We start from the raw sequence: 27,558 nt of genomic DNA, 5'->3' as shown, positions 1-27,558 counted from the left end.
GAATAACTTTTATTCAACATAGTCACTTATCTGCATGATCCATTTTTTCTAGACCATTCGTGTTGAATGCACTGCTTTGGTCCTATAACCACCTCCTGGACTATGAATCATACCATTATTTGCTATAGAAAAGAAAGGCTTTGTTTTTCTGTGTCAGGAATAAGCATAATATAAAATTCTTCAGAACATATATATAGAGTTGTTAAAATTAAAGTATCCCTATGTAAAGAGTCCTGGAGCGAGTTCTAAGGCTCGTACTGAAGAGAAATTTGGACAATAGGTACAATAAAGAATGTGCTCGCAATTTATTCGAAAAAAAAAATTTGTTACAAAATTTGTCACTGTATGGCACTGTGTCACTGTATGGTGCGTAACTATCTTAGTTACATTTATGCAAATAACTTATGTTATTTGCATAATAATTGTAAGTTATTGCCACAGTGCCACTACTCAGCTCTACTGTACTGTATAAAAGCAAAGCAGTCTCTTCAAAATCATACAGTAGATGTTTGCCTGCACTACAGCAGCAATGCCAACGACGTTGCAGGACAAGGCACTATTAGTGAAGTTGTACTATCAGAACAGTGACAATGCAGCTGTGGCTATCAGAGAATTCCAGTGTCAGAAGGGCATAAGGCGTGGACCTATGACTGTTTGTGCTGTCAGCAAAATGATTGCGAAATTTGAAGCAACAGGAGATCTTGGTGTTCAACCAGGTAGAGGTCGAAAACGAGTGGACTCCTCTCGTTGAAGATGTGGCTATGGCTGTCATGGATTTATCAAGTCAATCTCCATGTGGTAGTGCAAGTGTGCTAGCTGTTTCTCATGAAGTGGACATGCCATGTTCCACTGTAAGGCTAGTAATGTGTCAGGTGTTGCGGTACTATCCTTACAAGATGCACATGCTACAGTAGCTAAAGCATGGTGATGCAGATATTCGTTTCACATATGCACTTCAGTTTCTGGCGCGAATGGCAGTGGATATCACTTGGCCATGGAACATCCTTTGGAGTGATGAAGCTCACTTCTGCTTAAATAGTGCTAATGCTAAATGCTTCTGCTTAAATAATGCTAATGCTAAATGCTAATAGACAAGTGAATACACATAACTGTCGCGTTTGGACAACAGAAAACCCTCAAGTTATCTAAGAGGTCCCATTGCATTCTCCAAAAGTGACAGTGTGGTGTGGATTTACAGCCACATTAATGATTGGGCCATATTTTTTTGAACAGGTAACACCGACTGGACCCTGCACATGTTCTGTCACTGGACAGCGATATTATGAAATGATAGCAAATTTCGCAATACCAGAGCTGCAACAACGTGGGTGCCTTCAGGATACCATATTAATGCAAGATGGTGTGCCACCCCACATCCACCATTGTGTCCAAAGATTGCTAAGGCAATGCTTTACAGATGAATGGGTCATCAGCCGCTGTTTCCAGACATCTTGGCCATCTTGGCCACCCTGATCACCGGACTTCACCCCATGTGACTTCTAGTTGTGGGGTTTTTTGAAGAACCAGGTGTATTGGGAAGGATCTCAAACTCTGGCAGATCTGAAGAACAGCATAGATGTCATGTGCTGGCTATTCCAGTTGACACGTTATGTTCTGTTGTAGAAAATGCTGTTCTTTGAATGGAAACTGTTGTTGACCAAAATGGAGGACACATTGAACAATTGTAGCTCTGTTCAAGTGATTTGTATTGCCACTGCATCATACAGTGACAAATTTTGTAACTAATTTTTTTTTTCCCAATAAATGGCGAGCACATTCTTTATTGTACCCGTTGTCCAAATTTCTCTTTAGTATGAGCCTTAGAACTCACTTCAGAGCCCTCTACATAGGGATATTTTAATTTTAACAAACTTGTACTTATGGAGGAATAAAACTTTTATTAAAATAATATACAGAAAAATATAACTAAAACATATAGGAATAAAAGCATAATAGCATTAAAAGCGATAAAAATGTGTACATCAAATAAAAGTGACAAAAACTTATAAAGAAGTTTCAAAGTGATGTACTCCATAATCATCTTAAGAAGAGCAGTATGGCATGTGTCTATTATACAAAAAAAATAAATACATAATCTAACAACACAAGTGACATGAGAGAATCTGACAAAGATAGGTGACAAATCATTGCAGTTCATGAATGGTGAATAAACTTTTTTTGGTGGGGGAGGAGGAAAGAAGATGCAAAAAAAAAAATAAAATAAAATAATAATAATAATAATAATAATAGTAATAGTAGTGAAAGAATGAAGAAATGAAAATAAAAAAAAAAAAAAAAAAGAAACAGAAATCATCATCCATCCAACTCTGGGAAAACAGAACAATTCAAATTAGTCAAACTATAAGGAATTCACCATTGCTCGTAAATCAGCACAATGTTCATATATGAGGATCTGAAAACCCACATCCAATGTATAAAAAACGTGATAGTCAAAATTTCAATGTGTGGTGGAGGCTTCATCACAATCAGATTACTGGTCCATTTTTTCCTCTGAAAATCAATTAATGGAACAAGCCATCTTGACATTTTAGAGAATTATGTGTTTCCATAACTGGAGGAATATCAACCAAAGGGTTTATTTATTATTATTTTTTTTCCCAACAGGATAAAGCCCTAACTTATTGGTATTCTACTGTATATATGTATGTAACATTCTCTTCAGGGTCGGCCTTAGGCCGATTGGACTGACTGCACCCAATCGGGTCCCGTGCTTGGCAGAAAAATTAAAATTAGACGAAAAAAGGAAAAAAAGAATAGATGACAAAAAAAAAAAAAGAGAGATAAATAAAAAGAAAAAAGAGAAGGAAAAAGGTTTTTTTTTTAAGTTAAAGGGCTCCAATGACTTTTTTTTACATATGTTTAGAAAATATGATTAGCATTTTATTAATGAGTACAAAGGAAGCAGACAAAAATAATGTTTTTATTATTATTATTATTTATTTTTATTTTTTTAAAATTAATAATATGTGAACAGCAAAAGTCTATAATTTATAAAGGTGTGGAAATTTTGGCCATTGTTTAAGTAATTATCTCAAGACCAGTTTTTACACATCCCTCGAAATATCAAAAGTAATTAATTTTCACACATGTATACCCCACTTAAGGTATGTGCCAGACATAAGGTGGGGTATACATGTATGAAAATTAAATACTTTCGTCTGGCTCCCGCTGTATGGCCGAGTAACCCCTCTCGCCCTGCTGAACGCAGTATGTTTTTTTTTTGTTTTTTTTATGAAAACCCCAAACACGAAAGGTATCAAAACCGACAGTACTTAGTACCATGCATGGGTTGAAGGAGAAGTATGGGGGGGGAGGGGGTGCCGGAAACTTTGCTCTAGAGACTAAACATGGGTTTCACCACTTCAAGCCTCCAATAAGCAAAGTGATGGTATCACTATAAAGTTGTATTATAATGTGGGTGTGTTTTTATTTGAATAATTGTGCTCCTTATTGTGTAAGTAAGTAAAATTTATATTATTCTTCATTTAATTATTGAGTTGGAGCTGGAACACGACATAAACCCAGTGGCATAACTATGTCAATGCAGCGGCATTGGAGCCGAGCTTGAAAGGGGCCCTGTGAAATTTGGAAGACAGATTCATTTCTCAAGACAATTCATCATTTTAATTCATAAACGAGCAATTTGCCAATTACCTCTACTCTTTTCGAAATAATGGAGAAATCTATCAACTGCCAATGCTTAAACTATCTTGAAACCTTCCATCTAATCAATGACAACCAATACAGATTCTGATAGCATTGATCAACTGGTGATATATTGGCCTATGTTACTCATCTTTGGACAAAATGAATAGAAAAGCAGGTTTGGCATAATGATCTTCTAAACAAGTTTTCCTCTTGTGGATTTCCATTGTTTTTCACAATTGGGTGTTCAGTTTTCTCTCAGACCACTTACTGTGAATGATGGTAGATGGCTCTCTGTCTTCTAACCTCTGCACTAATGTTGGTGTTCCCCAAGGTTCAGTTCTATCTCCCATTCTTTTCCTCTTGTCTATTAATGATCTTCTTTTGCTGACTGAAAATGCTATCCACAATTCTGCTGATGATAGCACACTACAATCCACCTTTTGATTTGAGAAAACTAGCCCTGCAAAAATAGCTTTGACATCTTAAATATTTTCCATCAAGTCCTTAATTGCCAATCTATAGATAATTCCTCAGTGTGGCAAAGGAAACTTAGCTAATTTTAATCCCTAAACTTGGCCCTGTCTTATTTCTTGCAGAAAAAGTCTACTTCTTTGCTCATCTTTGATGATGCTCAGATTTCTGTACACGATCACATATTTCTACTAGGAGCAACTCAAACTTTGCCATAAAATCATCACAAATATTGCTTCCTCTGCAACTAAGAAAGAGTTTTATTTTTTGCACTCAGCATTACATTTCTTTTAAACAACTACTCACTCTGTACAAATCTCAAATTTTCTCTACAATGGAGTTTTGTTTCCACTTTTGGGGGTAGTATCTGCAATGCCTCTCTCAACCTTCTCGACCCGATTTAAAAGAGGGCAATCAGGAAAATTCATGACCTATATCTCTTACAAACTCTCCACTCTCTGTCTTATAGATGTTGAGTTTCTGTTGCATGCCTTTTCTATAGATATTTCAATGGACATTCCTCTTCTGAATGGGCATCTGTAATTCACCACTCTCTTCCGAACTAGTCTAAACAATTACCACAACCAGTCAACATCCATTCATTGTCCAACTCTGAACTCACAGAACCAACATTTCCTCTTCCTCATTTATTCCTTCTACTTATTTTTTCTGGAATAACCTTCCTTCACATGTATTTCTCAAAAACAGCAATGTACAGACATTCAAGTCTATCATAAAATACTGAATGTAGGTTGAGAATCAGTGTTCTGATTCTAATATGCTTACATTGACAATTCCTGTGTGACAACTTGATCTCAGCATTATTCATAATAGTCGTAAGAGAAGGTCCTAAGTTTAAGGTCTTGCACACCTCTGAACACCGCTCACAGATTCCATATGACAAATAATGTCCATTTTCACTTTAATTGTTAGAGATTTGCGGTTTTTTAACATGTGCAGGCACAGATTCGCCACCTACGCTTAGAAGCCATGGTTGCACAATTTATTTAAAATAATAAGGCACTAATGAACACAGGAAATTATTAAATTTAAGGCACAGCTCACAACATGTGCACACTGATAGATGAGGAGAAAGCAACTGAAGTCGGTTGTTAATGACAGTAAAGACAGTATGCTAATGCAACAGGATCTACAAAAGTTAGGTAGACAGGCTAAGAAGTGGCAACTAAAGTTCAATATTGACAAATGCAAAGTACTGCATATGGGTAGCAGTAACCCAAGAGAAATGTACCATGTGGTACTACACTCAGGGAGGTGGAGAATGAAAAAGACTTGGAGGTAATTGTGCAGTCAGATATGAAATTCTCTGAGCAGTGCGGGCAGGCTGCCAGAGCAGGTCATGGAGTTTTGTCAATGATATATAGGAATTTTGCTAGCAGAGACAAGATGATTATATCTTTGTATGGTCAGGCAATGGTCAGGCCACACCTTGCGGAGTCAGAGAAGATCGAAAAGAGGAGATTCCAAATTATCAAGTCACTGACAGGGAATATCGGAACGGATATATGCACAAGTACCACCTTTGAGGCAAAAGAAATCATACAGCGAATAATTTGGGCAACTAAGATGAGCAGTAGTTGAATCAACCAATAACTGAGATTCTGTCAGAAAAAGTACATGGGGTTTGGCAGACTGCAAGTGGAAATGGACATCGTTGAGATTAGAATTGAGACCACGTATATTTGTGAAATCAATTAGGAAGTGCTTGGGAGGTTTTGATCTTTTCGCAGATAATCTTGCTCTATTAGTTTGACAATTCATGGTGTATTCAATAGTAACAAAAAGTGGGTTGACAAAAATGGACATCGTTGAGATTAGAACTGAGACCATGTATATTTGTGAAATGAACTAGGAAGTGTTTAAAAGTACTATATTTTGCAATATTTTTGTTTCTATGATTTTATACTAGATATATAAACATAAACTATCTGGTTTCTAATTTTTTTGTAGTTACTGTATATGTACTTTCTTTGTAGTTTATACAGAAATAAATTCTCTGTAGATATAAATGAATATTTGTAAGTTTCTTTTTCTTTGATATTTTTGTTTTATTCATTGTATTATTTAAATTATTTTATTAATAAATATATGCAAATTGTAGACCGTTACAATAGTAATTTTTATAAATTAATAAAGATTGTTGTTATTTGGTTTTTAGGAGTATTAGCAACTAAGGCCATATTGCTCCAGGGATATGCAGTGGTCATTCCCTGACCTTTCTGCATCCTCCGTATTTGGTGGTCACGGGCTCGAACCTCTGTCTAATCAAGAAGCGAGTGCTACACACTGCTGCTTCTGCCCACCTGTCTATGGAGGCGCCAATAAAGATTGCAGGGGCATAGCAAGTAGTGTGGGGTGAAGAGGGGGGAATTTCTTCCAGGTGCTGAGCTTCAGGGGCCAAACTGAAGGAATTATCTATCACAATCAGGAGCGCTAGGAAGACATGTTGCCTCCAGGTGTCGATGATCATAGGTACACTGCTGAAAGATTGACTACCTGCATATAATGTGTGCATACTTATAACACTATTGATCCAAGTGTAGGGTTGCCTAGTTCCGGCTCTGGATGAACTCAACAGTTACTTTGCATCGATATTTACAGGGAAAAAACCCTTTATGACAATGAGAAATTATGGGAGTGAATTTGAATACATAAAGGCAATTCTAAGAGTAATGGGAAATTACCGACTGGTCAGTTTTTAACTTCAGTAGTGGGGAAAATCATGGAGGCAATGATCAAGGGTGGAATTCAGGATCGTTTAGGTAGAAGTGGAATTCTGAAGGATACATAGAATAGTTTTGTAAAGGGAAAATCATGTTTAACAAATATGGTTAGCTATTTTGACAGGCTCACTCATGAGCTGGATTTCGGGAATAATATCAACATTGTTTACTTAGATTTCAGCAAAGCATTTGACAGTCCTACACAAGCAGTTACTTTATAAGCTGGAACAGATTGGAATTACATTGAAAATCCTTAGATGGATAATGGATAGCAGGGTGGCTTCAGGGCAGGAGACAGAGGGTTGTGATAAATGGTTATTCTTCTGATTGGGTTAATGTAAGAAGTGGGATTCCCCAAGAATCAGTATTGGGACGACTGTTGTTTTTGATTTTCATAAATGACAAAGATGAAGAGATAGAGGACATGATGTCTAAATTTGCAGATGATGTAAAGAATGGTAGTTAATGATCCCTGCCAAGCAAAGCTTCTTCGGAGTGATCTAGATAGACTTCAGGGATGGTCAGAAAAGTGGCACCTATGCTTTAATTCAGCAAAATACCAGGTCTTACACCTGGGAAACAGTAACCCCAAAATAACTTATACACTTTGTGGAGATGAACCAAAGTCAGTAGTGGAAGAAAGGGACTTGGGAGTTATGATGCGATCAGACATGAAGTTTTCCAAGCACTGTAGATAGGTTGCAAGGAAGGCCCATGGCGTGCTATTGATGGTTTTTCAAGCATTTGCTAGTAGAAATAAAGATGTCATAATCCCACTATATAAGGTATATAAGGCTATTGTTAGACCACACTTGGAATACTGTATTCAAGTGTGGAGACTGGGCCTAAAAAAAGACATCAAGCTTCTTGAAAAAGTCCAAGACAGGTAATTTGCCTGTTGAGAATGGCAAAAGGGTGTCCATATAAGGAAAGAATTCGAATATGTGAGTTGGACAGCTTGGAAAAAAGGCACCTTAGAGGCGATGATTGTACAAAATTAAAATGAATGATGACAAAAGTTTTATGGTTACATTAGAACTAGGTATATTGCTATTCTAGAACTTGGGCCATAAATTCAAGTTAATGGGGGAGATGTTTAGACTAGATTGCAAGAAGTTTATTTTAGCCAGCGAGTTATAAATTACTGGAATAGGTTACCTACATGGATGGTTGAGGCTGACAGTTTGGAGATATGCATAGGTCAGCTGGATAGTTACCTACAGGAGGAGACAAATGCATAGGTTATCTATTTCCTTTTCTTTTATTATTTATTTCATTTAATTTTATTATTTTACTCTTTTTTTTTTGGCTGGTGCAACATAAGCCTCAGACTTCCTTGCATCATATGGCTCATAATAATAATAATAATTAATACAACTATATACACTAAAACTCTTTGATAAGCAAAAGTTAGCTCCTTAGTACAAAAGTAAATAAATAAAAACTAGCTCAGAGTAGATAAGAGGACTACAGTATATAAATTCATACATTTTCTTTTAATTTTTGCAGATGTACTAAGAACATTTTCAAGATTAACTTCCTTAGAGATACTTATGCAATAACTTGCCTACTTCATTCCAATTTCTACACTAAATCAAACATTATGATTTTACTCAAGAGATGGCAATATTCACAGATTTTCTAGTTTATTTATTTTCCTCAGCATCTGAAACAAAAATGGATGTTTTTTTTAATTATGATTATCAGTTATAATTCTGAATATGCTTGCTAAAGCTTAGAGCCCATGTCTAAAAGTGGAACTGCATATGTAGTTTAACTAACCAATAACTTTAGGTTTTGTTTTGAAAGTGTATTCAATATTTAATTTTGGGTCTTTATATACTTAAGATGACATCCTGAAATTCTTTAAGAAAACTTCTAAAAAAATTCTTTAACAACATGAAGATCATTTAATATTCAGTGATTTCCTTCTGGATCAGATCACATCAAATCACACATTGGACAATGTGTGATTTGATGTGACCCCTTGTTTTCTGTCTATTATGCAGATTTTATCTGAAGTTTGGCCAGATGGAGAAAGAGTCCTCCATGAACACAAAAGATCTATCTATCTATCTATATATAAAATATAGAAGTTTAAATATACATATGAAATAATGTCAACCAATAACAATACAAAATCATTGTAATTTGTATAGTTTGGTTTCAATACAGTACAGATGGAGAGAGTCCTCTATGAACATGAAAGACCCATATACAGGGTTAGTCAAAATGTTATTGACAACTTTTCTGTGACAAAAAATGTTATCAAATAAAAGTGTAAATATCAAAGTTGTGTTTGCTGCAACAGAGATGGCATGGCCATCACATACGTCTGTGCCAGATAGGGCTGCAGTCAAAATGACATCACCTGTGGAAAAATCATTTTGTGTTCTCTGTTATCATGAAGTGTTTCAGTGTAGTGGTCATTCCAAACTAAATTTCACAGAAATCCGCCAACTTGAGATTCCATTATTAAGTGGTATTGGCAGTTCGTAGCGTGTGGATGAATATGCAGGTGCAAAAGCACAGACGATGAGACTGTAGAACATGTGTGGCAGGCGTATCTCAGGAGTCTGCAAATTGACTAACAAGGCCAGTAGAGAGCTGAAGACTCCATAGAAAAGTGTTTGGCATACTCTCAGAAGGTGATACTCTATGCATCCTTGTTACAAGACCTAAAACCACATAACAAAAGATAAACTTTTCCATGTCGTTTTAGATCTTGTAATTTGTATGGTTTCTAGGTACAAATTTTGTTGTCACATCCAAGAACTGTGTGATACTGTTGAAAATTTCATGGACAGATTAGTGTTGTTGTTGTTGTTATTTGGTTTTTTAGGAGCATTAGCAACTAAGGCCATATTGCTCCGGTGCGGTGGTCATTCCCTGACCTTTCCGCATGTTCCGTATTTGGTGGTGACGGGATCGAACCCCGGTCTAATCAAGAAGGGTGTGCTACGCACTGCTGCTCCTTCCCACCTGGCTACGGAGGCGCACAGATTAGTGTTTACCGACGAAGCCATGTTACCAGTGGTAAAGAGAATCAACACAACATTCATGTCTGGGGGATCGAGACTCCACACGAAACTGTGGAACATGAATGGGACAGTCCAAAAGTGAAAGGTTTCTGTGCAATGTTTATGAAAACGATTGCTGCCGCCGCTGACACAAGACGGAAACAACATCATTTTGGAGCAGGGTGGGGCTCTTCCACATTTCCATTGGGAGTTCCAAAAGTTTCTGAATGACAATTATCCCTGTCATTGGATTGGCCATGCTTCCTGTGATAACAAACCTTTACTTCATTGGACACTGAGATCAGTGGACCTCACTCCCTTAGAATTTTATCTATGGGTTTTGTGAAACATTTGGTGTTTCTCGCCCTTACCTGTCATTTTGCAAGAGTTATGAGGATGTATCACTCAGTCAACAAAAAAATGCTGGAGAAAGAGTGTCATGAATTTGATTACTGCACTGACATGTGAAGGTCACAGACAGGGCCCAATATTGGAGTGTAAGGTAACTGTTAAAAACTGATATTTATGCTTTCATTTGGCTTTTTTTTTTTTTACAGAAAAAATCTGTAGTTACTTTAAAATAAACTGTCAAAATTGAAGACAACATTTTGACTAACTCTGTGTATATACAGGGTGATTTGATGCTTGAGGCTGTCACACACATTCTCTCAGATATGCCAGACAAGCTGTACTTGCTACATGGGAGTCTAAAACTCTGAAGGAACTGATATTCGGGTGACACTCAAGTCAAGTGGACCCAATTTCGGTGAAGTCCGGAGGGTCTGTGACAGCCAAATCCTCTACTTTCACCTTCACGATGGTGGGACTGTTAGTAATCTTGGGTATAACCTCCATGCACAAGTACAGGGTGGGTTACCACCCAGGTGTGAACCAACGTAAGCAGGGGTCGAGGTGTGGTGCCCACACCACATGGAGGAATGCCACCCCCTCTATGTTACCAGGCAGTACTAGGTGGTAGATGACTCTCATCAACCGGTGCAATACCACCACTTTGCTCATTGGAGGCTCGAAGTGGTGGAACCCATGTTTAGTTTCTAGAGCTAAGTTCAGGTCAACCCTTCCCTACATCTTCCATCATGCAGTATGATTGATGACTTTTGAGGTTATGATGAACATCGTGGTGAGGTCCAATATTCCTTACATTTCGAGGGTACAGCTCTAAAACGGTGTTCGCAGGCCGGCCGCCAGTTAGTACACCGGAACGAACCTATGGGTAACTATTGATCCGGAAGCCTCCTAGACCGAACCTATTGGTCTAGGAGGCTTCCGGATCAGCTAGTGTATAATCTTGCTACCTCTACTCTGTGAGATAGTGACTGGAAGGAGTCTGAGTAGCGTGTATGCAGGGGGCATTGTCGAGGCCACGTTATGTCAAGGATCTGGGTATATTCTTACCACGTGTACACCATATCCAAAAATTTCATTACTTCATACGGCATGTCCCACCCACCTTTTCTTACTATTGAATACACCATGAATTGTCAAACTAATAGAGTAAGCTTATCTGCAAAAAGATCTCAACCTCCCAAACACTTCCTAATTCATTTCACAAATATATGTGGTCACAATTCTAATCTCGATGATGTCCATTTCCACTTGCAGTCTGCCAAACCCCATGTACTTTTTCTGACAGAATCTCAGTTATTGGTTTATTCAACTACTGCTCATCTCAGTTGCCCAAATTATTCGCTGTATGATTTCTTTCGCCTCAAAGTTGGTACTGGTGCATATGTCCGTTCTCATATTCCCTGTCAGAGACCTGGTAATTTGGAATCTCCTCTTTTCAATCTACTCTGGCTTAAAATCTCTCTACCTCATTGTGTCAAATTCGTTTGTTGCCTCTACTGTTCTCCCAATTCCACTAATCACTTGGAGCTCTTTCACTTCCTCTCTTTTTAACTTGACTTTCTCCAGTCCAGCTTTCCTAACAGAGAGGTAATTTTCCTTGGTGATTTTAATGTTCACAACTCCAGCTGGCTTCCGTTTTCTAGTCACACCGATCCAGCTGGTTGAGATACTGAGGCTTTTGCAATTACTAATGACCTTGCACAGATTGTTCATTTACTTACAAGAATACCGGACAATCCTAACCATAGAGCTAACACACTTGATCTTTTTCTCACAAACAACCCTTTTAGGTACATGGTTGAAGTGAGAGGTCCTTTAGGCACCTCAGATCACAACTTGGTGATTGTCTCTTCTCCAATGGAGCCTTTATCTCTTGGCTATTCCCAATCTTGTATTGTTTGGCATTACAAGAATGCAAAATTGGATGATATGCAAGATTTCTTTTCTTCTTTTCCTTGGTCAGATTACTGTTTCAAAACTTCTGATGTCAACATTTGCTCAGATCATATCAGTGAAATTATTTTTGTAGGAATGGAATCCTTTATTCCACACTCTACTTTAAAATCTCGTTCCTTTATCTAAACCTTGGTTTTCCGATAAATGTGCTAAGTCTGTTCAAAAATAGAACACTGCATATCGTAACTGTCTTGTTTCTAATTCTTCAGTTTCATTTTCTGCCTACACCAAAGCTCGTAACAATTGTAAAGCAGTTATTAATCAGTCCAAACTAGATTTTGAACAGGCTAAGAGTAGAAAACTTGCTTCTTGACCTAATGGTAGCTGAGTATTCTGGTCTCTTGCCAAAGCTATTGGCCACAACTTTTGCCCATCTCTGCTCCCACCTCTGTCCAAACAAGATGGTTCTGTTGTCACTTCGGCCAAGGATCAAGCTGACCTGCTAGTATCCCATTTTACTTCCAACTCATGTATTAATGAACTTGGTAAAACACCTCTCACCATTCCCAACACGCTTCATTTAATGCTTCCTGTGGTCTTCCATCAAAAGGATGTCAGAAGGATTTTGACAAATCTTGATGCTAAGAAACCTCCAGGTCCTGATGGTATCTCTCCACTTGTTCTCAAAACATGTGCTTCTGAACTTACTCCTGTTCTTTGCTGCCTTTTTTCACTTTCTTATTCCAAAGATGTTTTTCCTTCTGCTTGGAAATTTGCTCATATCCTACCAGTTCCTCAAAAGGGTTACAAATATCGTCCATTTATCGTCCCATTGCAATTACTTCCACTCTTTCTAAAGTAATGGAGAAATCAATTAACTGCTAACTCTTAAACTACCTAGAATAGAAACCTTCAGTCTGATCAACGATCGTCAGTATGGATTCCATCAATGTTGATCCATTAGTGACATTCTGGCTTATGTTACCCATTTATGGACTAATTCAATGGAAAAGTTTGGTGAAACACAAGCATTTGCTGTTGACATCTCAAAGGCTTTCGATTGTGTTTGGCATAAAGATCTTTTAAACAAGCTTCCATCTTATGGTTTTCCAACTGTTTTTTGTAACTGGTTATCCAGTTTTCTCTCTGATCACTCACTGAGGGTGATAGATGGCTCTCTGTCTTTTAACTTCTCCACTAATGCTGCTGTCTCTCAAGGTTCACTTCTTTCCCCCACTCTTTTCCTCTTGTATATTAATGACCTTCTTCCATAGTTTTGCTGATGATTGCACATTGCATTCCACTTTCCATTTTGAGAAACCTTGCCCTCCTCAATCAGCTTCAACTTCTTGAATATCCACTACCAATTCCTCAAATGCCGATCTCCCGGTAATTCTCCATTGGGGCAAAGAAAACTTAGTGATTTCAATCCTTCTAAAACTCAGTCTTGTCTTATATCTCGCAAAAAGGATTCTTCTATCCCCCTATCCTTATCTTTGGTGACACTCCAATTTCTAGGCAAAATGATATATCTCTTTTGGAGATAACCCTGACTTCTAATCTCTCTTGGCACATGCACATTATTACTTTTCTTCCAAACTATGTACAAATTGCAAATCCGACCTACCATGGAATATTGTTCCCACATCTGGGGCAGTGCCCCCAAAACCTCACTCATGCTTCTAGATTCCATTCAGAAGAGGGCAGTTAGGCTAATTAATGACTGCTCTCTAACAGAGTCTCCACTCGCTGTTTCATAGATGTACTGTTTCTGCTGCATGCCTTTTCTACAGATACTTCCATGGGCACTGTTCTTTTGAATTTGCTTCTATAATTCCCGCCCTCTCTTTCAAAACAGTCCGAACACGTGCCGCCACCAGCCAACATCCATTTACTGTCCAACTTAAAACTATCAGAACCAACTTTTCATCTTCCTCGTTTTTTCATTCAACTGCCGTTTTCTGGAACAACCTTCCTTCATATGTTTAGTATGAAGGAAGACTTGAACTTCTTTAGACTGAAGATTACTTGAACTTCTTTAGATTAGACTTGAACTTCTGTAGACTGTAATTTTCAGGAAATACAAAGTATTTACTGAAAATTAGAGTCTACAGAAGTTCAAGTCTAATGTCAACATATATCTTCTTTCGCCTTCTCAACCTCCAACGCAAGCACGGTACTAAGCACTATAGGTTTTAATACCTCTTGTGTTTGGGGTTTTCATAAAATAAATAAATAAATAGTAAATATTTCGGAAGGTTATAGCATAGATTATTCTGATTAAAAAAGTTCACATAAACGTGTTGAATTTTTTATGGATACGGAGATACAACTGTTTGAAACTGCAGCACACAAAGCCATTATGAGAGGCCAATAAATACAAACTTATTGTTTGTATTTATTGGCTTTTTGAATAATACTAAACAAATAATTGACAAATTATTTACAGTTCACAATAAATGTTCGAAAATCCCACCACCAACCTCAATGCAGTTTGCAACTCTTGTTGTAATATGATGTGTTGTTCTTCTGAGGTAGTCTTGGCATTCCTTTAGGAGGGCAGCAGTATCCAAAATGCAAGCAAGTAATTAGCATTAGTAGAGGCATATGATGCAAGAAAACGAGCTTATGCAGCATCAGCCAAAACAAAAAAAAAAAAAAAAAAACCACTTCCATTTCACCCCTCTGTTCATTCGAAATACCTGTCCAGCTGAGCCTTAAATTTATTTAGGCTATCAAATTCCACAACAAGGGATGGAAGTCTGTTCCACCAACCAACTAACTGCTGGCTAAAGGCAAATTTCTGCACATCTATCCTACATCTGTCTTTCCTGAATCTGAATTTATGCACTCTCAGGTGATTATTCTGAGCAAGAGGAAGAATCCCATGGGCACTGAGCATGCTCAAACCATTCAAGGCTTTATACACCTCTATCAGATCACCTCGCCGGTGCCTAGTCTCGAGACACTGTAATTTGCAAAACTTAAGCCTTTCTTCGTAAGAGAAACCCTTTGTTCTATTCACTAATCTTGTTGCCCTTCTCTTACTCGTTCCAGCAGCTTTACATCTTTCTTGAAATGAGGCCTCCAGACCTGTATACAGTACTCAAGGTGGCCTGACCATTGCCTTATACAAAGGGATAATCACTTCCTTATCCCTGCTAGAAAAATTCCTGTATATCATTGACAAGACCATGAGCTACTCTTGCAGCCCGTCTGAACTGATCAGAGAACTTCATATCTGAAGTTCTCTGATGGTTCCCTGGGGGTAATTGTGCAGCAATTACCCCCAGGTAGTGTAGTACTACAGAGTTGATACATTGCTCTGGGGTTGCTGTTTCCCGTATGCAGTACTTTACATTTGTCAATGTTAAACTTCATTTGCCACCTCTCAGCCCATCTGCTCAACTTTTCCAGATTATGTTGCAGCAGCATAGCGTCACTAGTGCTGCTGCAACAAAGTGTCCTTAACAACCCTGCCAACCTTTGTATCGTCTGCAAACTTGGTCATTAAGCTTGATATACCATCATCAATATCATTTATAAATACAGAAAACAATAATGGACCCAACATCGAACCCTGAGGGACTCCACTAATAATATTAGTCCACAATGAGCAGTGTCCATTGATTACCACTCTCTGTCTTCTCCCACTCAACCATCCCTTTATCCATAGAAGCAATTTGCCTCCAATGCCAAACTGCTCCAATTTGTGTAGCAGTCTTTCATGTGCAACAGTATCAAAAGCTTTTCTAAGATCCAAATATATAATATCAAAGGTATTCCCTGAATCCAGTTCTTTTGTGACTGCATCATAGTATCCAATCAAATTGGTCAGGCAAGACTTTCCCCTTAACAAAATCATGCTGTGTCTGAGCTATAACTGAAGTCTTGTCTAGATGATCCTGCAGTGCTTCTTTAAACAGTGCCTCCATTAATTTTTTTTGGAACAGAAGTTAAACTCACAGGTCTATAATTATTTGTGTCAGCCTTTGATCCTCCTTTGTGAATTGGGATTACATTTGCACATCTCCAGTCTATGGGCACCTTCCCTGAGTCCAAGGAAGCTCTCATAATTATGGCTAAGGGTTTGCTTACTTCCTTTGCTGCCTCCTTTAATATAACTGGATAGATCCCATCCACCCAGGTGTCTTTCTTGTGTTTATCTTCAATTATTTCTCCTCCACTTTACTCTTAGTTATTACAAGATTATCTAGCTTACTGCTAGAGTTGAATACACCTCTGGCATTCCCCTTGCTGAATAACTCCTCATGTGTGAAAGTCGATGCAAAATATTCACTTAGTTTGTTAGCTACCTGAGCACGATCATCAACAGTTGAACCATCGATATCAAGTGGACCAATCTGATTCATCCCCTTCCTTCTAGAGTTTACATAAGTAAAGAACTCTTCACTGTTTTTCTTTGCATTCTTTGCCAAAGATTTCTCATAATCTTCCTTTGCCTGCCTAATCTCCTTTGTGACTTTGTTACAGACCAGCTTATATCTATCATAGGCTCCCATGTCACCCATTAATTTATATGTATCCCATGCATTTTTCTTCTCTGCCATATGTCTCATTAGTTCATCTGACATCCATTTAGGCCTAAACCTTGAACAATATTTCTTAGTTGGTATGTAAAGCCTAGTATCTTCCAAGATAAATTCTTTGAATGCTTCCCATTTTGAATTTGCTGTTGGTAACTTCATCAGTTGGTCCCACCATATAGAATTTAAATACTCTCTCAGACCACTGTATTGTTTGTTATTTGTTTTTTTTAGCAGCATTAGCAACTAAGGCCATATTGCTCCGGGATATGCGGTGGTCATTCCCTGACCTGTCCGCATCCTCCGTATTTGGTGGTGATGGACTCAAACCCCGGTCTAATCAAGAAGCGTGTGCTACGCACTGCTGCTCCTTCCCACCTGGCTACGGAGCCTACCCAGACCACTGTAGTCACCTTTACGAAAGCAAAAACCCTTCCCTTTACCCCTGTTGGTAGTTACCTCTTTGAGTAAATCCCACCTCAGCACACTGTGATCACTGCCACCTAGTAGTTCCTTTATCTACAGATTCTTAATGCATGAAGAATCTCTACTGATAATCAGATCAAGAGTATTACTCCCTCAAGTTGCCTCTCGAACATGCTGATGTAGAAAACAATCATCCAAAAAATTCACAAAAGCCTTGCTAGTGTGTGAGTGACCAACCCACAAATTCCAGTCAATATCTGGGAAATTAAAATCCCCCATTATAAGACTCTCTGATTTACTGGCCCACTCTATTTCCCTGTACAGTTTCTTATTATACTCATCAGAGTCATCAGGCCTATAGCACACTCCTACTCTCAATTTTGACCTCCCAATGCTTATGTCACACCAAACTGACTCGACACCGCACTGTCCAGCGATGTTGACTGGCTTCACTTCCTTGGATTTTATGTGTTTCTTAACTAATAGCATAACCCCTCCTCCCTTCCTATCCTTTCTGTACACATTGTACTCCCCAAATTCCCATTCTGCATTCCTTATATCTGTGTGACACCACGTCTCTGATATCCCAACAATATCTGCCTTTGATGTTTTGAGCAATACCTCAAATTCATCAAATTTATTTATCAAACTCCTAGCATTGGTGTACACGCAAGTATACATGCACCTGTTCCTATTCTTAGCTACCCTAACACAACCCATGTGTTTAATTGTACTGCAATGACTCCCAGCAGTCTATGAAATATCCTGCATCTTGTTTTCCAGGCTACTGCTCATTCCAATAGAAGCAGTTCAAGAATCACTTTCACCTCTGCTAGTGGCTACTGTTAATCTATTAGTCCTAGTATCCCCCCAAGCTAGCAGTTTTCCAACCCACCTAACACTGTCTCGATAGCATCAGCAAATATTCTTGCACCTTTTCTATTTAAGTGTATCCCATCCCTGTGGAAGCAGTCTCTCCTATTAACAAGTACAGACCAGTCTGAAAAAAATTCTACCCCTTGAGCCTTGCACAATCTTTCCAGGGCCGAATTGATCGACAAGGCTCTCATTATATACTCCCTCCTATCATGTCTGGGCAGAATTGCAGACACTTTCAAATTCAACCCTAATTCACGGCTTTTTTTCAACAGTGACCTGTACTTGTTAAGTAATTCTGCCGGTCTCCTACTCTTAATATCATTAGTGCCAATGTGTACAACTATATCACCTTTTGTGCCCTTAAAAGATGATATCCGCTCTACAACGTCATCAACCTTTGCCCCTGGCAGACGTACCCTAGTCCTGTTCCACCTATCCTTTTTACAAAGCATGTTCCCCGTTTCCCTGACAATAGAGTCACCAACAACTACTAGTTCCTGTGGGACCAGCACATTCTGCCTTGGGGGTTGCCGCTGTGTTGCGTGATGACCAAGTGCAAGCTCTGGCATTTATGTGGGCAGCTGAAAGCTTGATGGGCCCCTCAGCTTAAATCCTTCGTGGGCATCCACCCTGTCCTTCAAGCTCTCATATAGGCCCATAACAACTCTGAGTTGTCGCCTGATTTCGTTACTCTCCTTGCATTGTGCACACACAAAGACACCCCACATGGCAATATCACGTCCCGTACCCGATTGCTCCACAAACATCATGCAAGCAGTGCATTTTAAAAGGCTGTGATTCAGAGGGCAACTGTCCCCCTCAGTTCTCCCCTGAGCCACAGCACTCCCATTAGCTTGAGCCTTTTGCTTTGCTGCTCTGGTCTGAGTCATGATTTCGATTTAATTTCAATAAAATTTCAATTTCAGTACAAAATTATAACCCTAAACTTGTATCCCAACACAGTTATAATGTTATATATATTTTTCAGTATCGAGTATTATCTACAAGTTCCGTTTATATAACTTCCGTATCAAGTTATGTATTAATTAATTATGTTACGTCTGTAATCTAAGTCATTATATGTATTTAGTTAAGAATACAATTTAATTGACAACGAAGTTTAACAAAATTAATAGATTTTACTGATTAATTGACAATATTATATTATATACTGTACTATACTAAGCTTACGCTATTTAGTTCGGGATATAATGTTGTGTCGTATAACAATGGTGGCAAGTTACGAACGGTAAATCTATGGACACTTAAGTATTAATTAAGTTCCAAATCTCGCTGTCTCAATTCAGAATAAACTAAGGATCCTGACTAGGTCTATAAGCTACTTATAGAAAAATAATTTCTCTTATATTCACCTTTTCTTCGTATACTCACTTTTCATCCAACCCCACAAACAAAAATCTAATGGAGTGAGTCTGGAGAACTTGGTGGCCAATGAACAGGACCACGATGGCCGCTCCATCATTCAGGGAAAGTTTGATTTAGATATTGTATCATCAGATGGGTATAATGTGCAGGAGCTCCATCATGCTGAAAGTACATACAAATCCTTGTAGCCAAGGGAACATCCTCCAATAGTAGTAGAAGTTTGTTTTGCAAAAATTCTAGGGAAATGGGCCCTGTAAGATGATTTTGTAATGCAACAGGTCCAATGAACTGATTGTCGATGATACCGCACCACATGTTTACAGAGAAGCGATGTTGGAAATTTGTTTCTACAGTGACATGTGGATTTTTGTCTGACCAGCTATGAGAGTTACAGGTGTTGGTGATACCATCACAGGTGAAAGTAGCTTTATTGCTGAACTTTATTAATGGAATTAATTGGCAATTGGCATTTACCCACCGACAAAATTCCAATTGCTGGGTGTCATCTCCTGGTTGAAGGTGTTACACCCACTGTATGTGAAATGGATTGTTTGTTGTTTGGTTTTTAGGAGCATTAGCAACTAAGGCCATATTGCTCCGGGAATATGTGGTGTTCATTCCTTGACCTTTCCGCATCCTCCGTATTTGGTGGTGATGGGCTTGAACCCCGGTCTAATCAAGAAGCGTGTGCTATGCACTGTTGCTCCTTCCCACCTGGCTACGGAGGCACCGTGACATGGATACAAGCCATGCTCACATAATGTTCACCCTACTCTTGTCAGTGGTACACCAATATGCATAGAAATTCTTTGTGTGCTAATAGTAGGACTACGTTCTACTGACTGAAGAATGTGTTCTATTTCATCCACATTTTGTATTTGCAAGTTCAGAAGAAATATAGCACTGGGAACTGTATGCAATTTGGTCTCTCGCAATTTGGTGCAAACACTAGTAAATGCTCTTGAATCCAGTATTCTGCAGTTAGGAAACCATCGATGGTATTCTCTACAAGCAGCAGTAGCACTTCCACCACAAAAACCTTAGACAAACACCATATCGGCATATTGAGAATGTGTAAAAATGTGCGGCATTCTTAACAACACTTTTACACCAAACGCCGTCATGTTATAACTGCTTCTTGATCACATCTGATTCAGAGAGCTGTGTGCACCAGTTTTCAAACAGCTGTATCTCCATATCCATTGAGAATTGGACACAAATTTATATGAACTTTTTTACTCAGAATAATCGATACTATAACCTGCCAAAATATTTACTATTCCTTCTGAATCACCATGTATATATAAAATACAGAAGTTTAAATATACATATAAAATAATGTCAATCAATAACAATACTAAATTATATACTCTTGTAATTTGTATGGTATGGTTTCAATATACACTGGTGTTCAAAGAAAGTGCATCACCTAGGAATTTCACATATCTTACCCTTTTTCACGATGGTATGTTACATTAATAACTAGATCATAAATAGAAATATAAACAAAAGATATTTATTAATAGTTACGGCAAAGCTAAGTAATATTTGACAGGTGTTCTCAAAATATTCCCAAATGAGTATTTGAATCCTTTATACAACAGTTTTGGTAAACATAACAATTATGGCTGAAATGTTATCAGAAGCCCTCAATTTGCTTCAGTTTATTATTTTAAATGGAAAACAAAATGAAAAGTTCACCAAGTGCAAACTAATATTTAATTGAACCACCTCTGGCCCTGATGACAGCAGCACACCCTCGAGGCATTGACAAGATCAATTTCTGAAGATAATCAACTGATAGTTCATGGTTCCAAACACGAATTATGGCTTCCTGAAGTTCATGTAGGGTCTTTGGTTTCTTTCTGGCAAATACAGATTCCACATGACGCCAACAGTTCTCTATAGGATTCAGGTTCGGGCTGTTTCCTGGTCAGCTAACAGTTGTAATGGACCGTTTTTTCCAACCATTTTTTTACCTGTAACAAATGTAAACACATTACTGTCGAACCTCTAATACAGAAATTTAGCTAAAGTAACCACAGAAGTGCATACTTACACTTTTTTGCCCGATAACAAGGAGCAGAGTCGTCCTGAAAGATGCAGTTACGTGGCAGAATGAAATGGTCTCTAATGGTTGGCAGCAATTTACCTTCCAATATAGCCAGGTATCCATTGGCATTTACGGATGCCAATATAAATTTTATAAATTGCAGGTGACCTACTCCGCGATACAAAATGCACTCCCATATCATTTGGCTAGTAGGGAATTTCACTTTAGACACCATACAGTCTGGATAGTATTCTTCACTGTGTCTACAGTGAATCGTTTGTCTTCCATCAGAGCCATGCGGGTTGAATTTCTTCTCATCCGAGAAAATAACTGACTTCCACTGCTCGAGGGTTCATTTGACATGCTTCTTATACCAAATTAATAAGGCCTTTTTCATTTTTTGTGTGTGGAGGGGCTTCTTCTTAGGATGACGGGCTACAAATCCATTTTTGAAGAGGCATCTTCTGACTGTTACTGCACTTGCTACCATTCCTGTATGTTCTTCCCATTCTCTTTTCAGCTCAGACAAAGAAGCTTTACAGTTTTAAAGGCATAAGGTGCTTAAAAACGTGATCCTGTTTTCGCGTAGAGATTGTTTGCATCCGGTTCCTTTTTTTCTACCAGCAGAACCAGTATTCTTGAGTTTGTAAAGAAATCTACTCACTGTCGACTGATTACAAGACATTCTATAAGCAATATGATGGGAAGAATATCCTTCCTCACGTAAAGCAACGATAGCACTCCTTCTTCCTGGCGTCAACTGCACATAACTTGCCATCCTGATACAAGCAAGGAAAGACTGCAATTCTTGCAGAGCATGCGTATATAGCTGAAAGTAACAGCTGATGCAATATTACATCATCACCTACGTGTATCAATCTTATCTGATGCAATCTGTAAAAAATATTGCCATATACGTACGCTATTCGGATAACAATTACAATCTTAAGGGGTGATGCACTTTCTTTCAACACCAGTGTAGTATATGTAGGAGATTTATTTGAAATTACCATTAAAAAAAAAAGATCCTGATGGGATTAAGTAAACTTGTTACTGTATAATGGAATAAATCCTAAAAAGAAGACTTACTGCATCAAGATAAATGTGTTCAACGATGAGACTGATGACAGTAGTATTCCTAGGTGATCCCATGATCGTGCCAAAGACTGACCTTTACATGTTCTGGCTGCAGCTGATATCCCAAAAATCGGGCACTATATGTATCTGGGACACTGTATGTTTGCTGGTGCATTCCACAGCAGTTCAAATAGGTATGGATATTAAAAGAAAAATGACAAACACTATTCCATGACCTCATCTTTTTCTATAGCATGCTCCAAAATGAATTTATAAACTGGGCACTGTTGATAATGGAATGTCCTGTTTATGGCATGATGATTGCATTATGAATGAAGTGATAAGACAAATCAAAATGTTCAAACTTATGAATTTTGGGTAAGCTATAAAAGTTAGGAAATGGGCCTGATATGTGCAACTTAAGGGGATCTTATCTATAGCAAACAATCTCTTGAAAAATTTGCTGATGGTCTCTTCCATACCTTGCAAAAAGTTTCTTCTGAATTGTAAATATTTCTGTTATTTGTTTAAGACGTGGCCTTCTTGTGACAGTCCATCTAATTAAAGACTACAGTATTGTGGCTTTAGTCTGCTGGTAACACTATGATGAGTTTATGTCTATTTGAATTCTATGGCTTCTTCATTATTAAGTTTCATGGGAAAATTTATAAGCATCATTGACTGGAAGGTAGTGAGAACAACTAATATTCTCATTCTGAAGCTCTAGTGGAACTCAAGCAGGATCACACCATTACAGCATTACCAGCAGCCAAAGGCTGTCGTATGGCAGTTCTCAATCTACAAGATAAGATAGTCAAGACTTGATAATAAAATGGTCAAGAAGGAGGCCTCAAAGGAAACTTTATAGTCCACATTTCCTATCTTTTATAAAATACCCGAAATCTATAAGCTGAACAGTTTGCTCTATTGTATCACTGTGTTAATAGGTAATGTACATGTACATGTTGTCCAAATGTCAGACAGATCATGAAATGAACAGAACACACACACACTATGCACTGTTATCACCAGTATCCAGCGTATGAAAATTCATCTTGAAACACTATAGTAAAATATGAGTCACGGGATATCATTTGACATTTCCCTTTACAGTTCCACCTATTTGAACATATATGAAATGTATCAGCAGAGCCCTATATACAAAAATACTCCCTGACAAACAGAATGAAGCCCACAACCTTACACAAACTATATGATCAAAATTATTTGGGTGCCCACCATATTGGATACTGTGCCAGAAGTCCCCCAAAAATGCATATTTATTAAGATACCAGTATAAATCTTGTAGGTCTGTCTGTGCAGCAACAGTATGTTAAAAGCCGGTATGGGACTTAGATTGAAATGTACAGACTTTCAACAATGGAATGGTGGTTGGATGCCACAGACATAACCTTTTGATGTGAACAACTGCAACTTGTTTGAATCTCCCAAAATTCCCTATGGTGGATATCAAAGATGGAAGACTTACAGGTGTTACCTCAACAAAAAAAAAAAAAAAAAATGTCTAAAGTCTCAACAAAGTAGCAAAAAATGTTCGATAAACTATAAAGAGGAAAATTCATACCTCATGCATGTTGCTTTCCAGACAACTTATGTGGGTTCAACAGTGGGCAGCTACACATAAGCCTAATATAATGGTGATCAATGTGAAATGGCATTTGAAGTAGATTCACTCCCAACATTTGAATGCTAGAACAGTGGCACAAGCCATAATGCAGCAATGAATCTTGCTACAAAATGTTTTATTCTAATGGTATGTTACAGAAATACACTGCATGTTCTTCCAGTCAGAGTGTATCATCAAGACCAGAGATGGTAAACCTTTTACATCCTGCATGACAAAAATAAGTTTTGCATGCTACAGACAAAACAAAAAAAAGCTGACTAAAACTAGTTATTAGACTTTTTTGTTATTCTAAAAGAGTAAGATACATGAAAGTTTTTTCCAATGAGAACTTTGTTACTGTATAATTCTCCATAAAATTACACTTATCACTGCCAGATGTGGCTGACAGACTGTAAAACAAATGTGTGCTAGAACAGTGGCACAAGCCAGAAAGCACATAAAAATTACTTCTTTTTTTATATAATATAAATTATTTATGGGCCACTGTATGCCCATATATTTTCCTATGCATGCCACACACAGTGCATATGCTACTGGTTTGGACCTGGTCCATTTGTGGTAGTGCCTGAAATATGACCTTGTGGATATGACCTTGACAGGAAGTCAAGTCCACAAAAAAGTAGTCAGTGAAGAAGCATTTGATGTCCATTAAGAATTGAACCACGATTTATTTTTTCTTAGAATAGAAATGTTGCAGAAACATAGAGATTTAAGTTTGAGTGAAAAGAGCAAAATTCTTAGTGCTTATGATGCCTAAGTGTAGTAAGAGAAAAGCTGCAATTAAACTTGGATAACGCTATTCGGATAACAATTACAATCTTAAGGGGTGATGCACTTTCTTTCAACACCAGTGTAGTATATGTAGGAGATTTATTTGAAATTACCATTAAAAAAAAAAAAGATCCTGATGGGATTAAGTAAACTTGTTACTTGTTTCAGAGCCTCCTTTGTGTAAAAATCATCCACAAATGCAAGATTAAAAAATGTTCCTATCAGTAGAAATATCCTATGAGAAAAGGCAAAGGAATTTGCAAATGAACTTGGTGAAAACTATTTTATGCCTACAGATGAGTGGCTAAGCAGGTGGATGGATCAGTCACTCCTAATTCATGTCATTCTCAGTCACTCCTAATTCATGTGATGAATTAGGAGTGACTGAGAATAACAATCTGAACAGGAAAAGATGTGGAAAGAATGAACTTGCAGCAGAAGTGCTTCTGAGATGGTTCATAAATGCAAGATTAAAAAATGCTCTTATCAGTATAAATATCCTATGTAAAAAGGCAAAGATTTTTTGCAATTGAGCTCAGTGTAAATGATTTTAGGCCTACAGATGGGCCACTAAGCAGGTGGAAGGACAGACACAGCATTGTGTACAAAAAACTTCATGGAGAAAAATCAAACTTGGATACAGGTTCAGCACAAAAATGGGTGGAAATGTCTTATTGTAAAGGTAAAGGTCCTGACTGTATTTTCAAACTGATAAAACCGGTGTTTATTTTAGAGAAATACCTGAACATACTTTGTGATTCAGAAATGAACATTCAACATCTGGAAAAAAGCAGCAGAAATAAAGAGTGACTGCACTTTTTACATACAATATGATAAGCACAATATAAAATTCTTTTTGTAATTGAGAAAGGTAAGCATCCATGTGTCTTCAGAGGGACAAAACATCTACCAGTTGAACATAAGAGTAACACAAATGCAGGGATAACATCTCAAATTTTTATTGATTTTCTGATGGAATGGGACTTAGATAACTGTACAGCTCATCTGAACAAGCAGTTGAACAACATAAAACTAGTATTTCTTCCAGTGAATACAACGTCCATTATGCAAACTTTGGATCAAGGAATCATAAAGGTTTTCAAAACATTGTACAGGAATGCAATGCAATGAAAAATTATTCCAGAAATTGAAGAAAGCGACAATGTCCAAACTAAGGACATGTCAGGTAACTTATTAAATGCAGCGCATATGATAGTTAGTGCTTGGGATTTAATTTTTAAACCAACAATCAAAAATTCTTCATGTAAAACCAGATTTATTCAGCAAGGTGTTATAATAAATATTGGGAAAAGCAATGCAGTGCCAACAGAGTATGCCAGGAATTGACTTAATATTACACAAAATTTCAATGAGTGGGTAAAAAGTGATGAAATTTTTTTCAAAAGTGATCTGTAAAGGTAAAGGATGACACTAGGATAAAATGAAAATTCTGATAATGAAGTTATCGAAGTCCAGAGAGTTACATCAACAACTAAAGAAATTAAGAAATCTTTTGAAGTGTTACAGAGTGCATCAGAACTTAAGAGGGAAAAGTGAAGACTACAAATTATTCTACAGGTTACAAGAATGTATTAAAAATTTAACTGCTAAGGATTTAAAACAAAAACATTGGAGAAAATTTTTAAATAGGTTGGTATATTTATAATGTGTTTTTTGAATTCTTATGTTGTTTTTTTTTAATTTGTATGTAGAGGACCATACATTCTGTACTGGACAAGAAATAAAGATTGGTAAGATAAATGACATTTTATATTTCATAAAAAAAATTCATCTGTTTAATGTTATAAATTTTTGTAAACCAAATATGATCAGAATAAGCAGCACCCACTCTTAAACTGCACACAAAGGAATTAAAAAATTCCTTTGCAATCAGTGTGCTGACAGAATCAAGCAGTTGTAAATTTCATGTGTTTTTACATTCAGCACTTGGTTATTGATTGCTTAAAAATGACCACCTATGTATCATGGCACAGCACTTGGGTGCTTTTTAACACTTACATGTGGTAATAATAGTAGTAGGCCATATCAGGAAAGAAAATATGTATTCATCTACAAATATGAGGTTGCGCGCGCACACACACACACACACACACACTCTCTCTCTCTCTCTCTCTCTCTCTCTCAGGGTAACTCAGAAATTTTTTTGGCTTGTGCAGCATAAGCCTCAGGCTTCCTTGCATCATATGGCTAATAATAATAAAAAACTTGCCATGCTTTTGATGATAGCTGAAAAACTAAGGTAGACAAATATTTCTGTACAACAGTGCCAAATATTTGTAGATCCATACTTTTCAAATATTTTTCATGAAAACCATAAACCTGAGTTATTTGTTTACTTTCATGATTTCCTCTTATGTAAGGGTAATATGATAAGGATATCTTATCCATTTAAAAATATGTAATGTATCAAAGTAGTAGTGAAATATATTCATTACCATAACAAGTTACTGTAGAGAAGTAATGAAACTAAATATTAGCTTGACTACATAAGAAAAATTAGATGTGGGTATGGGGGGGAAGGAAATCATACTTTCTGATCAAATCACAGAAATAAATATTCCCATATGTTACCTGAGGAGAA

At 37.5% G+C, this 27,558-nt stretch overlaps 1 protein-coding gene across 3 annotated transcripts in view; it reads right to left on the bottom strand.

Moving 5' to 3' along the window:
- The window catches only part of LOC150086003 (vacuolar protein sorting-associated protein 37B-like), a 198,650-nt gene that overhangs the window by 163,584 nt on the left and 7,508 nt on the right, over positions 1-27,558 (bottom strand). For all 3 annotated transcript variants that reach the window (XM_090374320.1, XM_090374322.1, XM_090374321.1), the window contains exon 3: positions 8,043-8,101. In XM_090374320.1, coding sequence (XP_090230446.1) covers positions 8,043-8,101 — 59 coding nt within the window. The remainder of the gene's footprint in view (positions 1-8,042; positions 8,102-27,558) is intronic.

The sequence above is a fragment of the Mastigoproctus giganteus genome, chromosome 5, assembly GCF_048544385.1.
Source record: "Mastigoproctus giganteus isolate SK-2022 chromosome 5, ASM4854438v1, whole genome shotgun sequence".
Lineage (NCBI taxonomy): Eukaryota > Metazoa > Arthropoda > Arachnida > Uropygi > Thelyphonidae > Mastigoproctus > Mastigoproctus giganteus.
Note: the sequence above shows the minus strand (reverse complement) of the source record. Positions and strands in the feature narration are given on the sequence as shown.